A 17,608-nucleotide genomic window follows, 5' to 3' on the forward strand; every position below is an offset into this window, starting at 1 on the left:
AGATAGGTCTACAGGTAATGAACCCGGGATCTCTAGATACGAGAAAGGTATGCTACCCCTACACAATGGGGCTAGCTGAATGTTATACAGGTAACATCATTACTTTGTCATCACTACAGAGCCAAAATGAAGCATCTGCAGAGGCTGGCAGTTGGACAAGGAAAAACAGTGTCAGAGATTCATCGCCACACTCCGGACAGGAATGCACATGCAAAGGGGCTGAAGGACTCCAATGCCAAACAGCACACAAATTTTGTGAGAGGAGGAGGAGGAGAAGGAGGAGGAGAAGAAGAAGAGAAGAAATATGCTAATACCTACAGAGAAAGATTAGCCACATTATTCAAAATAATGCTCAACTTTCACCGAATTTTGTCAACAATAATTAGTTATAGAGTAATCTCTGATCAAACTCTCGGTTCCACCTAGTATATATAATGACCTCCTTCACGGTAAAGTATATGGAAGAGAATGCTAGTTCTTGAGGTAACTGATGAGCACTTGTCCAGTGGTTAGTAGCTGCTACAGCTGTCAGGCTCCAACCATTGAAATTACAAAGTTATGCTTATATAGATATATTTATGTAATTGACCTCCAACTTTTTCTAGTACTGAATTGTAAAGTAGGCAGGAATGACTATTATAACAGCAAAATAAAATAACTATGTAACATAAAAATGGCTATGAATGCCTTTTATTATACGTGCACTATCACACATACAAAACCTCATACACCAATGGACCACAGGTCCAAATAATAATAATAAAAAATCATGCAGTCTTCTCTCTCAGTGCATGAAATACTCAAAACTTGGCAATACATATCTGTAGGTAGACACAAAATAATAATTTAAAAACAGACAACTTTGACACTACAAAGTAACTTTATATTGTTACATAGTCAGACTCAGGTGAAATGTCCCATGGCATCTGGAACAAGTTGGCAGGTAACGGGGTACAGTGGGTTGACTTGAAGTCTATCATATACTTTGAGGCCTGAAGTAGAAGAAAACAGAAAAAAGGCTTCAAAATTTTAATAATTACAAAGGTGTGGAAACAACCATTTTTTTAAGAGTGGTGTACAATAAGATTAAATTCAAAGCTTAAACTAGTACAATAACAACTTGTCCCACACGCAAGTGCTGTGATGAACATATTACACAATACTGCAGTTTTTGTGAGCAATTCAGTTGCATTGCTGAATTTGGAAATGGTAACTTATTTGTCAAAAAAGCTTTTTATCATCCTTATAAGCAGTGTCAGTGTGTTGCTATCTTGAATATTCATATGTAGACCAGAAAGCCGACCCTGAAGTTGTTTCTAAACATATTAACATCTGTACAGAAAGGTAGAAAACATAACAGGATAAACACAATAACAGGTCAGCATCAGAAGAACGTGTGGTAGTGAAGTAGATGAAGATAAACATGAAAACACTAGAAGACCAATACCATCTTCACACCTTCATATACTACTGTTTGCTAAAAGATCGGCTCTCTCCATATCAATCCCACTTCTTCTACATCTATTTCTTCCCAGCCCCTTGACGAGTTTGTTTCTGCTTGCCAGTTTCATCAGGTGGGCAGGCTTCAACAGTCATTGAGGGGCCATCTTGACAGAACTTCAATACTGATATCGAAAGTGTGGGATAACAAGGAAGCTGGACAAATACAGAAAAACCAATGAATACAAGTAGCAAAAGGCTAGTTACAAAAGACAAACACATAAGGAGTAAAGGAATCCATTGGGTCAATTACTTGTATTGACAGGTTGGGTTCATTTTCTCCTTAAGACCGCACTATTTTCTTAATACTGAAACATTGGGTTCCTTTACTCCTCGTGTATTTGTCCCGGGTTCCTCGTCGTTTACAACCTGTGTTTTTTCTCTCTCTCTCCACTTCCCTGTATTTATCTGGCATTAATGTTATCCCATACTTTCTATCTCAAGACTCAAATCTCATGACTGTTGAAGGCCACCCACCTCATGAAGCTGGAAACCACAAATGAGCTCATTTAGGGCTGAATAAATGGATGTAGACAAACTGGGATTAGTAATGAGAGAGCCTTTCTATTTGAAGACAGCAGTGTATGAATATACTGAGACTGATGATGCCGCTTTTTTTCATCAGCCCCTGATGGTACGAAGTGAGACGAAATGTAATGACAATTTAAAAGTCCATCCATTGACCAGAATTCAAAATGTGATGATGAAGAATGAATGGATGAATATGAATTTAAAATAATCAGTGGATCCAGCTCACAATACTGAAAGTTAAAAATAATTCCAAAATTAATCCACTGACTAGAATTTAAAAAAGAGACGATGAACAATGATTAAACTTAAAACAATCAGTGGATTCGACCTACAGTGCCTCACCTTCCCAGAAACTATCTTAAAACAATAGCATATACTGACTAATGGGCTGCTTCCTGAATCAATGATGCTTGTTGTCTAAAGGGGTCCAAAATCCAGGTCAACAGCCTCTCATAATGGTACTTATCGCTATGAAAGTAAGAACCACGATATTTCTCACGTAACGGTATGAATCATGACTAACGTAGACTTACGGTGTTCCACTCATTGTGGTACTACTCACAGGTAATATAATACATACAGGTAATGCAGGCCTATGGTGTTTCTCACATTACGGCAACATTCATAGGCAACGCAAACCCATGATGTTCCTCACATAGGTGTACTAATCACAGGGACTCGTACTATCCTGTGGTGTTCCTCACATAGTGAGTACTAATCGCAGGCAATGAAGGCCCACAGTGTTGCTCATATAGTGGTACTAATCACAGGCAATGCCCAGACCCGTGGTGTTTCTCACAATGATACTAATCACAGGCAACGTAAGCCTGTAGTGTTCCACAGAGTGAAGTCACCAGAGTTTTAAAACAATTCAGGGAGAGAAAAATGGTTAATGATTGACAACAGATGGGATGCCCACAAAAAATAACTTTCAGGGAAGATCATATTTGTTGCTTTCAGCACATCAAAGGCCCACTGCTAATGCCATATTGTTCCACTAGGATCTTCGGAGGAGCACCGGATTGAATGTGTTAGATCAAACAACGAGAAATCAGCTGCACAACGGAGGACTTATATGAAGGAGGCCTGTGCCATAAGCTTGTCTTAAACCACACCATATGACAGTTCATGTAAGGTGGGCAAAACCCATACTGATTCACCCTCTGTTGCTACTATTGTGTACCTAACATAGTGGTACTACTCGCAAGTAAAGGCGATAGGTCGATAGTCTATGGATAGCACATGCAGGACTTATGTAAACATGGTTTGAATACCCATTTCTGTTACTGATAGCATTTGAATTGCAAAATTGCTGCAAGAAGGATGGCGACAGGTGGATGTGACCACTTGCAAGTTAGAGTGATGTCACCAGAGTTTGAAAACAATTCAGGAAGAGAAAAATGGTATCTCCTGCCTGTCGTAGGAGGTGACTGAAAGGTGTGACCAGGGGATGAAAGATTTAGAACCATGAGATTACTTGCAATTACTGCCATCACGTGAGGAACACCATGGGTCACATTAGGAACCGTGGAAGCATATGCTCTTTTGTGAAGAGAGCACCATATGCTTGCACCCATACAACAGGAGTGTTAGAATCTGAAAATGATCTGGTAAGAGATGAAACAAGCCCTTCATCCTGAAGCATCACCAGCAGTGTACTGTCATGTTTCGAGATGGGATCATGTTTGGTCAATGTACGAAGGAGCCAAATCAGACCAAACCACAATTACTTCTGGAGTAATTCAGGGCAGTGTGATAGGGCCCCTCCTGAACACGATTTATGCTCTCGACTTACCGGATTGTGTAAATTCGACCATGGCACAGTATGCCGATGACACAGTCATTTACAGAGCCATGAAAAAAAGTGATGATATTGTACAATTCCAATCAGATCTGGACAGTATAGCTCTGTGGTGCGAGGTAAATAAAATGTATATAAATATTAAGAAGTGTAAACATATAAGACTAAGCAGAGCTAGACAACCACTCCAGAACCAACCTACTCTATGTGGAATCCAAATGCCAACTTCTAACTCCATCAAACTGCTCGGTATTCACATCACGAATCTGAAATGGAATAAACATCTGGAGGAAGTGAGGTGTAAGGCATACAGAGCGCTAGGATTTGTCAGTAGGTGTCTCTCGGGAGGAAGAAGTAAAGCCCTATGAATGGCTTATATTTCCCTAGTGCGGCCCATACTACTATATGGCCTTTCTTCCTGGCATCCAACAACAATGGAAAATATGAGGAAACTAGATGGTATACAGAGACGAGCAGGACGTTTAATTAACAAACACATCCCCTTAAACACAGCCAGATCATTGCCACCAGTGAACTCGTTCTGTAAACAAATAGACGTAGCCTTCCTTAGGAAATCCCTGACAGACAACACACACTTCTTCCCTTTCCACCGCCTGCAGCTTAATTACCGCTCTGTTAAAAGAGGCCAAAGAGTTACTCTTGTCCCTCCCTTCGCTAGAACAACCTCATATTTAAATGGGTTTTACACAAGGTCTGCTCGTACCTGGAACCTTCTACCATCTGAAGTAAAGCTGCTTCCTCTTCCTCACTTCCTCCGTGAAGTAAAGAAAATGCATATGTAAACAGAAACCCATATTTGATGTATATAATTTGTATAAATTAGAATTGCAAGAAAGATGGGTGCAAGGACAGTTGAATGTAGGCGAATGTGAATGCATGTGGGAGTGGTTGTGAATGAGTGTGTATACAGGGGTATGAGAGAGTATAAATGGCTGGATTTTCTTACTCTAATATGTTTAGAACAAATCAAGATAATTATTATTCTAAGAGTACAGTGTTTGGAGTGTAAATATGTAAATTTAAAATTGTCTACATATATGTAACCATCTACCACCCCTAAATTGTACATGTACTATTTAAATAAATAAATAAATAAATAAATAAATAAATAAATAAATAAATAAATAAATAAATAAATAAATAAATAAATAAATAAACAAATAAATAAATAAATAAATAAATAAATAAATAAATAAATAAACAAACAAACAAAACAAACAAAAACAAATAAATAAATAATAATTCCTACCCAGGGTAACACAGTCTACAGAAACAATACAAGATTTGCTGCCACTGTGGGTGAGGGCATTACATCAGTGGATGATAATGCTCATGCCCACTGAGCAAGAGTGACACAGAGGATACAGTGAATGATGTGGCCAATATATTCTGCGGACAAGAACTGTGTTGAACATGTATGGCGTGGACTGAAAAGAACCGTTATGCAAGAATGGGACAATCTGACTCAAAACAAGCTGAATTCTTTGGTGCAGAGTATCTCTCATAATGTTGAAGTATGCATCAGTGTCCAAGGTGGCTAGACATCGTATTCATCTACCACAGAAAGAATGATAATTTTGTGTTCGTAATCCCACATTACCAACTTAGTGTTTTAGTTGCATTTCTGTTGCTTTTGCATAGCTGACTGCATATTGTTTTTATTCTATACACCATTCAAAATGTATAGTTTATGTACTTATACATAACAAAATGTGCACTAAACCATAATATGCAAAACCTTTTTGAGCTCTATTTTACTGTTTTCAGAGACATTGAGGTCCCAGAATTTTGTCCCATAGGAGTTCTTTAACACGCTGGTAAATCAACCAATGCAAGACTGGCAAAACTGAGCAAATTCAAATACCACTGGACTGAGTTGAGTTCGAACCCATCAACTTGTGCCCAGAGATAAGTCTTTCTATCACCTGAACCACTCAACCTGACCTCTACCGGTAAATGAATTACTGCTGTCTTTTGAGAGGTTTCCATGATAATCCTCTGTTTTCAAACAAACTCACACACATTCTCTTTTTTATAATAACAGTATAGTTAACAATATTCACAGCACTTTGTCTGGGATAGATGTTATTAGCATGTGGAAATGGGAACATTCCTCTAAAGCAATTAATGATTGAGAATCAAAATTCAAAACAGATGAAAGAAATAACAATCAGTTCAATTTAAACGTAACAATATTATCCACCTGTAACTTAGCATGTAGGTCTTCTCAAACTATGCACTGTGAACACTCTTATCATGGAAGTAACATCAAAAAGTATGGCTTTAAAACACTTCATACCTAAGTTTTGGGTTGTAAAATTTCTTTCACCTGGCCCATAGCGACACTCTAGTATAAACTAATACATACAATATTACATCTATACAAGTTCAATAAAATACACAAGAGTGACAAAAAGAATACAATGAATGATGTGGCCAGCATATTCTGCGGACAAGAACTCAAATGTATTATATCTAATATTTAGAAGGATAATATTGGGCTTCTGAAAGGTTACCAACTGAAAATAAAAGTTTACTCCATACCAATTACATACTAAATAACTGACATACAGAAATGGACAAAAGTATTCATACCCCAGTTTTATTGCGGAACCAATATGAAGCACAGGTCAATATTACAAACCCAAACGTATACCTTGTACAGCAGTGTACATTAAAAAGCACAAAATAAACTAGAAGTAAATAACAGTACATAACAAAGCAACAAATTCGTACTCCATGATACTACTTATCTGCACATAAGTATTCATACCGTATTCCAGAAGAGTTCACAACTCAATGAAGAAACAGATATTACCAACTCGATCAGTAGCGCATTTGTTTGCCTTTCCTGTATATTATTTCTTTTAACCTGCTGGGCATTGAGAACACCAGTTTCCATGTTAGTTCCGATGAAATGTTCCCCCATTCTTGTTGTAGTAACTGTTTCAAGTGTGCTTTACTTGTTATGTGGTGTTTTCTTAGTTTGGACTCCAATTCACTCCATAGATGTTCGATGGGGTTGGTATCTGGCGACTGAGGTGTTGTTTATAATATGCGCGGCGTGTTGTAGAGTACCCACAAACGAACAATTTCTGCCGTATGTTTGGGGTCATTGTCGTGTTGGAAGTAAAACTCATTAGCAATGCCAAGCTTTTCGGCGCTTTTGCAAACATTTTCCTTCAGGATGTTCAAATATTGAAATCTGTCCATAAATACCAACCCCTTGACACCTGAAGCGGCCATTGAGCCCCACACCATAACCCCACCCCTGCTGTGCTTCACAGTGGTAATGAGGTTCTGCTCATTGAGCTATGTGTTAGGGTATCTCCACACTAAAATGCGTCCATCACTTCGGAAAATATTAAATTTACTCTCACCTGTAAACATCACTGTCGACCAGAACGTATTATCTTTCGCCACATATTCTTTTGCAATGTAGTCCCTTCCATCGACACTTTCGTTATGTACGGTTTCTTTCTTGGGACCTTAGATCAATACCCAGCATGATAAAGGACCCTCCTTACTGTTCTGTGTGACACTGCATGACGAAAATATTGTGCCAGCTGCAATACTATGCCGAAGATGTAGTGTGTGGTTGCTTTTTATTGTGGTTACTATGAACCTTTCTTTTTGTGCGGTCACTTTCTTTGGACGTCCACTTCTTTCCTTGCTTATAAGAACATTCCTTTTAACCTTTGTATGATGCTTTGCACAGTTGGTTTACTTCTTCCAATGATGTTTCCAATCTCGGAATACAATTTTCCTTGGTGAAGAAGGCGTAGAATAAGTCATCTCTCTTCAACAGACGTTTCACTAGTTTTCCTCGTCATTGGGCTAGTACTGTCTATGACCAGCTGATCAGTCCGTCTCTGTCTGCATCTACTACACAACTAATGCCACAGAACAACACAGGTTTCTGTTTGCTCATTCAAACCCCATTTTTACACATAAGGTATGAATACTTGTCCAGACAAGTAGTGCCATGGAGTATGCATTTGTTGCTTTGTTATGTACTGTTATTTACTTCCAGTTTATTTTGTGCTTTGTAATGACCATTGTTGTACAAGGTATACATTTGGGTTTGTAATTTTGATCTGTACTCTGTATTGGTCCAGCAATAAAGCATTTTGTATTGGATGGGTAGGTGTATGAATACTTTTGTCCCAGTGGCGGCACGTGACTTTCGTCACTGCGGGTTCAACAGAAGGAAAAAATCTCCACCTCAATATCTCCTCTCCTCCCTGTCACCTGTGCCATGACTAAGTTCAGAGAATGGGCATAACGGTGCACATAATGTGTATGCCTAAAATCTTCCCTGATGAGAACTTGCACCCTGAATGGTGACCACTCATTACATTTGCTCCATCGTAACTTTGTGAAATCAACTTATATCTACTATCCACAACTTCGCTCAGAGAAAATTTTAAACACTCTGCTATTGTCTTAGCATCATGACTAGAGGGTAGAGGAAACCCCAGAATCTTTCAACTGGTTTATCGTTGGGAAGAATGATAACAAATTGTGCTCTAGTTGATATGTCTGTGGTCTCATCTGCAATTACCGAAATGAAGTGCGCTGTGGTGATTTCGTTTTTTTTTTTTTTTTTCTCATGACAGATTTCATACATGCATGAAAGCAAATCATTCTGAATGTCTTTCGAGGTGCCTTTGAAAACAGTAGCTTTGGACAGATGGTCTCTTAATGCAACGTCAATTTCAGAACTAAAATTGACGAGGCCTCAAAATATGCCAAGATTCAATGATTCACTTGTGTCGTCATGCCCCCGCAATGCCATCTCAAACGCGCCACAGAACTTTACACAGCACATAACGAATTTTCCGTATTTGGTGATTGTCTCTTTCCACAGACTGCCTGTAAGCACAGTCAAATTACTGACGGTTATCGTGTCTTCCCAGGAGATCAAATTGTAACTGGGCAAGCATATGAGATTTAGAACTTCTGTGTTTCTTTATTATTTTTGTGGACAAATATCCTACATCTACCACTCCGACTTTGGTCCAAGTCCCTTCGCCTTCATCACTCATGAATCATAAAAAGGAAAACAAATCAACATATTAGTAATTTCGCACCCACAGATCCACTCGATTCTTTTATACGGTATAAATCCATTCTGAATTTATGCACAATTTCATTACTTTTACTTATAAGATGCCTTGTTATATCAAGATCAGGCATTGGGCGTCCAGCATCCTTAATCTTAATCTTAAGTTTACGCTCAAGAGAGAGAGAGAGAAGAAAAGTTTGTCTTCTTAAGTATCATATCACTGTTCAAACTCATTATTTAGCTCCTTACCTTTCTCGGGAACAAAAATTATGGACGCAACTACAATGTACAAAAATACACACACGGAGAAAATATTGTAACTCCTTTATGTCCTAAAAATTAAGTTTCTGAACGGCACAACAGTGCAGAAAATAACTCACACGCATGCACAGCATACAATAATATTACGAATTATGATAACTATTGCAAACTGCTGTAAACATTAGCATCATACTGGAAAAACAGAGTAAACTTTAGGGATGTATGTTCGCAATATTGGTAACTTAATTTTAAGAACTCCTGCGGCTAGGCAATTATCATTTTCTTTGGTATTACATTCCTGCTACTCTTTGCCTCGGTGGTTTTTAAGTCAATTTTCTCTCCAAAAAGTAATTATTCCAAAGAAGGCAAATGAACAGATGTTTAGTAAATATTTATGTATTTGGGAAAAGACATCAATTGGAATTTGGCAGTTTAATGTGACTGCTGGCAGTAATGATGCTCTTCCACACTAGCGCTAATTATGTGCACTATTTTCTGCTACGTAGTTGAATTCCTGTAAGGGCAACAGATGGCAGGCACATACTTACCCCAACACAAGGTCAGTCTAGACAGACCATGCCCCAACACCCCCCGACAACACGACTAAAGAGAGTGGCATATTGCGCATGCGTAAACCACGGATATCTGTTTCTGCGATATCCTGGTCTTGTCTACGTGCCGGCCATCCCCCCCCCCCGAACCTCGCCACTCCCTTCGCCCAGGTACGGACGGAGAGATCGCATTCCAGACAAGTATCCAGCCATGGAACGTGCACAGTTCACATGAATTGAAAGCCAGTACGAGTATATTACGGACAGACGGGCTAAGCAAGAGCTTCGAGATTGACAAGAGGGTTATGAATAGGGAGCAGATTTTTATGTAATTACATTTTTTTTTTTGCGTAAGTTTTAACTCAAGTTACGAAGTTCATTATTCCTATTGTGCATCCCCAAGTGTAAAAACAATCTTATTTCACATAAAAACACATATTTTCACATTTTTATGTAAATACATATTTTAAGAAAATCTATAATAAGCACATAAATCGGCAATATTTGTTGATCAATAAAATTTAAAATGCTTCTAAAACAATGCTCATATTTTTATTTTACGATTACGCTATTGTTTTTAACAGTGTATTTAACATAATGTATCTGAATGTTTCGGCTATTTATGGACTTCCCTCCATAAGTTCTAAAACTTGCTGGTCACTGGCTACGTCGTTACATTTAGACAGCGATTTGATTTGCTGCACAAGATGTTTCTTTGCATGATGTCATTCCAACTCTTTATGAGTCAGCCCTCTCGGGTTTTGTTTATAGAATATCAGCGAAAGGCAATCACGGAGAGATAAGGTGACGTAATTTCGTTACGACATGGGAGACTCGGAAGAATATTGCCCCACCATTAGGTAGTGGAATTTCATCACTCCTAAGAGTAAGGTTAGCTGTTCGGGTCCATATATCATTCCCGTGGTCGTGTGATTTTGTATGAATTTATAAGAAATATTTCCTTCAGTGTCCGCTGCTATTCTTTTTATTGAAACAGTGATTCACCGTAAATGCGTGTGTCGTAACCTGCAAAATAATGCCAAAAGAGAAGTCGAGTACAAGGTCGCGTCTTCAACAATATGTAGTGGAATTTAAAAGCATTTTCACTAACGATGGAGAAGTATTTATTTTGCCAACCGTGTGGTAAAACAGTACGTGAAGATCAACGTTCTGAAGTAATCCAGCATTTGTCTGGAAATAAGCATACTGCGGCTGCTTCGCGTGTGCGTTTGCGACAATTACTAATAGCTGAACCAGCTACTTCAAATGCAGGCCCATCTAAATATTCCCAGTATTATTTAGATGTGTGCAGAGCATTTGTTTGCGCCGACATTCCTCTTGGTAAAATAAATAATCCGGGACTGAGAAATTTCCTAAAAATTACATTAATTTTGAGCCTCCAGACGAATCCACATTAAGGAAAAACTATCTCCCAAAATGTTACGAAGAAACTTTATAGAGAATTCGGGTAGTATGTGATAGCGAAAAACTGTGGGTGAGCATTGACGAAACCACTGATTCAAGTGGCAGAAAAGTAGGAAATGTTGTAGTTGGTGTGTTGAAGAATGACAAAACTGCTTGCGAACATTCTTATTTGCTAGCGTGTAAAGAAATGCTTGCTGCAAACCATGTCACTGTAGCTAGGTTATTCAATGCAGCCATGCACTTACTTTGGCCAAAAGGTATAAAATACGACCATGTATTGCTTTTTCTTACTGACACAGCTTACATGAAAAAGGTAGCCGAAGGCCTTTCTGTGAGCTTTCCGAAAATGATACACGTAACTTGCATTGTTCATGCTCTATACAGGTTATGTGAAACTGTGCGGGCTCAGTATCCTCAAGTGGATAAATTAGTGTCTAATGGCAAAAAAGTCTTCGTAAAAGCACTCTCAAGAATCGATCTCTTTAAAGACAAAAACCCGGATCTTGCGCTTCCTCCTCTGCCTATTGTTATGCGGTGGGGTACCTGGCTTAGCGCTGTGGTATACTACGCAGACAATTGCGAAAGTTTTGCATCCGTTGTGAACGTGCTAGATAAAAACGACGCATCGTCAATTGAGATTCTTCAAGAGATACTAAAAGACAGCTCTTTGAAAAATGATTTGGCATTTATATCTGCCAATCTAAGCTTCTTGTGTAAAACTATAGACATACTTGAAAAATCCACTAACCTGTTGTCCGAAACAGTGAAGGAAGTGCGTGCTGTTGAAAATAAATTAGATTCACTCCTGGCTTCGCAGGTACAGGGGCTGTTAAAGGTCAAATATCAAAATTTGTTCAGGAAAAACAGAGGATTTCAAACAATGTGCCAAATTTCTAATGTATTAGAGGGTGCTCATGTTGGCAAAATTGATGGCGTTATAGTTGGTAACATTCCTCTCTTTAACTAAGCTCGTCTGACTTCCTGTGATGTGGAGCGATCGTTTTGGCAGTGTAAGGCGTTCTTTAGAGATAATCGGCATGCATTTGTGATGGACAATTTGGAGATGACCTTTGCTGTTCACTGCAATTCTGAGACTACTTCTAGCAACTAATATTCCAGCGTGTGATGGGCGAGTACGAACTGGTACTATTTTTTCAAAGATGATAGGTTGCTTTTGCCATATTTAAACAAAACATTACCTTTAAAAAAAATAACCATTCATAATATCTACTCTGGCATATCAAAAATTAATATACCATACAGCACGTTTCCATACACAGACATTATTTTGCCTTAAGGAGCACATTTGGTAGCACCATATTCTAATACAAAACATTATACTTATTTACTTCTTGAGTGCAACTAGTTATGTGATATTTAAAGGAAAATAATTTCAATTTCTTATCACATATTTTAAAGTTTTTCAGCACATAAAAAATAAATATTTTTCACATTTTTAGCACATAAAAATCCGCTCCCTAGTTATGAATATTAAGTAGTTGAATAAAATTTGATATAAACTGGAGGTTCATTGCTCCATTGCGCTATACCAGAAACCGCCACTGTTTTGTCCATGTCTGTATGTAAGAGGTGATACTCACAAGGAAAATAGTCAGCTGAATTCTCAATTCCAGAGGAAGACCTTCTCCAAGCCTCATGGGATATGAACAGGAATTCTCTGCTACATAGGACAACAATGTTGAGTTACACAGATCTTCATCTACTCCATATTTGTTCCAGATTCTTGCTGCAAAGAGAACAGAAGGAAAGAGCATTCAGTAATATAAGTTACCATATTACTTAAGAAAAAAATTTAAATAATAAATCCTAATGCAAATAACATAATTCAAAACCACCTTTTAATTTAACTGACAAGTATTCTGATCCAGGCAATGAACAACAACATCATCCAGCATAAAAGATGGTTATTCTCTTATGCATTGTGAAGTTCAATATTTCATCAGTGGCTTTGAATTGTTAAAGCAATTCGCTGAGGGAATAAAATTTTATAATGGCATAGAATATATATATAAAATAAGAGTTTTGTCTGTACATTGCTCAGAATTCAAAAAGAATGGTATTTCTGTAATTTCTGTCTGTATGTATGTATGTCAGGTAGCAGGTATGGACCCTTTCCGGAGGCAGTCCTACTCAGGGAGTGGCGCCCCTGCCTACGTGAGTCCCAGAGCACAATGACCCAGTGTGTAACATCTGGTAAGGGTCCCAGCTCAGGGTTACGAGTGAAGACCTTAATGACCTCTACAGTGGAGAACGTGGACTTCGGTACGGTGGAGATGGCGGAAGAGGCAGCCCTGTATTCAGGGATTAATGTGAGTACAACCTGCTGCCTTGAAGGTTGAGGTGACTGGACACCAAAGGCTAAGGGAGAAAACTCTGAAAGAAAATCTCTGTCTGTGTTAGGCTCAGCATGTCAACAGAGGGATTACTGAAGAAGTTGCTTTCAAGAATAATATGCGCCTTGGATGTAGGAATTCATGACGACATCAGTTTGGTGAGAATGACGTTTACAGCCTGATGTTACACCAGATACCCAAACCAAATAAAGGCAAAGTATCAGAGTGGGAACATTAAATATCTTGACACTGATAAACAAAACTGAAGAGCTGGTCGACCTCATGGAAAGGAGGAAACTTCTTATCATGGGCCTGAGTGAAACAAAGTGGAAGAAAACTGGGAAAATGAATATCAGATTGGACTATAGTCTCTACTGGTCTGGAAATGAAGTAGAGTCTAAGAATGGAGTAGGATTTTTAGTACATAATGACATAGATGCTTGTAGTGAAGTTGAGTTTGTTAGTAAAATGACAATTAAGTTATCTGTGAACTTAGGAGGGAAAAAGTACAATGTCATCCAAGTCTATGCTCCACAGGTAGGATGCTCAAAAGAGGAGATGGCGAACTTCCTTAATAACTTGGAAGAACACACTGAGTATGACAATCTAACTGTAATGGGTGATTATAATTCACAAACTGGTTCACAACAAACAGGATATGAATCTACACTGGGCCCACATGGAATGGGAAAATGAAATGAAGAGGGAGAATATATGCTAGATCTATGCATGAGAAACAACCTGATAGTGAGTAACATTTGCTTCAAAAAAAGGGACTCCCATACAATCACAAGATATAGCTGGGATGATAAAATAGGTACAGTAATAGATTATATTCTGATAGATCAAAATGTATGGGAAAATGTCAATGATGTCAAGGTCATTACAAGTGAAGACCTTGGTGGAGACCATAGACTGTTGGTTGCAGTTATTGCAGAGAAACGACCTCCCAAAGTCTGTAATAAAAGAGTCCCAAAAATAAAAACTTGGTGACTAACCGAGCCAAGTGTAAAGGAAGAATTCAGGGAAGGTGCCCGCAGGTTGTTGCCGAGAGAAAAACTGAAATTGGTAGATGAAGAAGGTTGTGGTTGGTACAGCAGAAAAAGTATGTAGACGACAGAGTCAAATAAGAAAACCTAAAGAAACTGCCTGGTGGAATGATATTAAAAAGGCTATCAATGACAGAAATCGTGCAAGAAGATCCTTATATCAAGCAAGAACACGGGGAGATCAACATGAAATAGAGGAGAAGCTATCACTTTACAGAAAGAAAAAAATTACAGGTCAAACAGTTGGTTGTAGCTGAAAAGCAGAAATGCAAGGAAGATCTGGCTACCAAAATAACACAGGATGGAAATAAAAACAGTTATACAGTATTGTTAAGAATAGAAGAACTCAAAATGAATCTACATAATCTGTAGAACTTCCTAATGGTGAGATGACTAGGGATAAGACCAAAATATTACAGGAGTTCCAAAGGCACTTGCTGAACTGTTAAGAAAATAACATTCCATTAGACGACGAACCTTATGATTTTGGCAGCATAGATACCACTAGTCTGACATGGTTGGAAGTAGAGACAGCAATATCTAAGCTGAAAAACAACACATGAACTGGATCAGATGAATTAAGTGTTGATATGATCAAAGCACTAGGAGAGGTTGGACACCAGTGGATGTACAGGGTACTAAATAGAAAATGGAAAGAGAATGTAATACCCAATGACTGGAAGCAAGGAGTCACCATCCCATTGTTGAAAAAAGGCGATAGAAAGAAATGTACCAACTACAGAGGTATAACTCTGCTATCACATGGCCTCAAAATCTACGAATCCATCCTTGAAGGCAAGATTAGAAAATATGTTGAACCTACACTTCAGGAGGAACAACATGGATTTAGACCTCATAGATCAACCTAGACCTCATTTTTACCACCAGAATGCTCTATGAGAAATATTGGGAGAAAGGTAAAACACTTATAACTGTTTTTCTGGACATTGAGAAAGCATATGACCATGTACCACGCAGGCACATATGGGAATGGTTGAGACATAAGAAAGTGTCCGATGACATCATAGCACGATTATATGATGAAACCAAGTGTTGTGTCCAGGTCCAGGATGGAAGATCAGGTTAGTTTGAAACGAAGAGTGGAGTCCAGCAAGGAAGTTGTCTTTCACCACTTCTCTTCATAATCATAATGGATGAAGTTTCAAGAGCGGTTAAAAGAAAGGATCCAACAACTAATGCCCTGGTTTTTGCTGATGATGTAATGGTATGGGGTGAGACAGAAGCAGAAGTACAAACTAGACTAGATCTCTGGCATGAAACTTTTATAACATTACGTCTCAAAATCAGCAAAACGAAGACAGTTGGCTTGGTGATGAGCAGAAACTCTCCAATTGTTCATCTAAGAATTGAAGATGAGGAAATGGATATTGTAGACAACTTCCAGTATTTAGGTAGTGTTCTGTCATCAGACAATACCATACCTCAAGAGATTAGCAACAGAATACAGAAAGCTTCCAGATTCTATCACGCTGTACGTCAAATACTTTGGGATGAAACATTTCCATTAGTTTCCAAGATCAGCTTGTACAAAATATATCTAGTACCTATACTGACGTATGGCCTGGAAGCAACAACGCTTACTGGACTAACAAAGAGCCGTCTTCAGGCAACAGAAATGAAGTTCCTCCGTTCTTGTCTACAAAAAAAAAAAAAAAAGGATAAAATAAGGAATGTGGATATCCAGCAACAGCTTGGATTGGAAAGAAGCTTCCTAAAGACTCTAGAAGTGAAGAGATTGCAATGGTATGATCATATGGAAAGAATGGACCCTCACAGGACTCCTCGAACATACTTTGACCACAATATTCCTGGGAAGAGACCAAGAGGAAGTCCTCGCGATGTTTGGGAAAAACAGATATTGAAGGACCTTGAAATTAGAGATGTGAACTGGCGTCGCACATATGAGTAGTATCTGTGGATGGATAGGACAAACTAGAGGAGGCTCGTACACAACCGCACCCAGCTTGCTGGAGCGAAGAAGTGATGATGATGAATGGTACGTACGTGCATCACGAGAAAACGGCTAAAGAGAATTTAATGAAAATCGGTATGTAAAGTTGGGGAATAAGCCTCTACAATCTAGGCTACAAATCATGTTATTCACGCTGAGTGAAATGGAAGTTTAGGGGAAGGCCTAAAATTATATTCTCAAATATTTATGTTGTTAGTGGTCTTGTTGATAAATACTACATAACTTAAGTTATGTAGAACTAAATTTCCGATCATTTATGTCTTATAGATTTTTACTGTACTGGCTATGATAAAAGAGATATTCATGAATTTGTATTTTTGTTGCTCAGTCCATATCAAGCTGAGCCACGAGAAAATGAGTAAACAGAATTTAATGAAAACTGGTATACAGAGTAAGGGAATAATAAACTACAGTCTAAGCTATAAACAATTTTATTCACCCCGGATGACATGGTAGTTGGGAAAGCACCTAAAATTTAATTTTTAAATGCCTATGTTATTGGTCCTATCGAAAAATACTACATAACAGAAGTTAGAGAGAATACAATTTCCGATCATTTATGTTTTACTGTATTTCAAAGTGGTATTTCAGAGTCGGAAGAAAACTAAATGTGAAGGCCTACAATGGAAAATTCTAAATTCCCATGTAGGGAATTAGATATTTTTCACCAATAGAGCATGTCAAAAATGTCAAAACAGATCAGATGCAAGGCTTTTCAGGTGTTTGCTCTATTAACCAGCGCTTCGTCTTAGGTCTGACACTAGACTCATAAGAGTGGGATGTGTCAGACCCTACCCACTGACACTGGGGAGTATGCAGGTGAACTTATCAGAAGCCCTTATAAGAGGCACAGTCTGATAACTGCATACGGGAGATAAATCTCCACAATGGAATTATTGCCTGCCTAGCAATTCTGAATGGAAAATTCTAAATTCCCATGGAGGGGCCAAGTCCGGGCTATACGGTGGATGGTCGAAGGTTTCCCACTTGAATTGCTGCAAAAGTTGTTGTGTTATCGCAGCTGCATGAGGCCTGGCATTGTCATAAAGGAAAA

General features: G+C 38.4%; 1 protein-coding gene across 1 annotated transcript in view; it reads right to left on the bottom strand.

Annotated features, from left to right (window-relative positions):
• Nucleotides 1-663: 663 nt before the first annotated feature.
• LOC136857089 (phosphatidylserine lipase ABHD16A) overlaps nucleotides 664-17,608 on the bottom strand; it is a 238,201-nt gene continuing 221,256 nt past the window's right edge. Inside the window, exons 11-12 of the mRNA XM_067135477.2 lie at nucleotides 12,760-12,905; nucleotides 664-992 (exon numbers count right to left, since the gene is read on the bottom strand). Coding sequence (XP_066991578.2) covers nucleotides 882-992; nucleotides 12,760-12,905 — 257 coding nt within the window. The 3' untranslated portion in view covers nucleotides 664-881. The remainder of the gene's footprint in view (nucleotides 993-12,759; nucleotides 12,906-17,608) is intronic.

The sequence above is a fragment of the Anabrus simplex genome, chromosome 1 (genome assembly GCF_040414725.1).
Source record: "Anabrus simplex isolate iqAnaSimp1 chromosome 1, ASM4041472v1, whole genome shotgun sequence".
Lineage (NCBI taxonomy): Eukaryota > Metazoa > Arthropoda > Insecta > Orthoptera > Tettigoniidae > Anabrus > Anabrus simplex.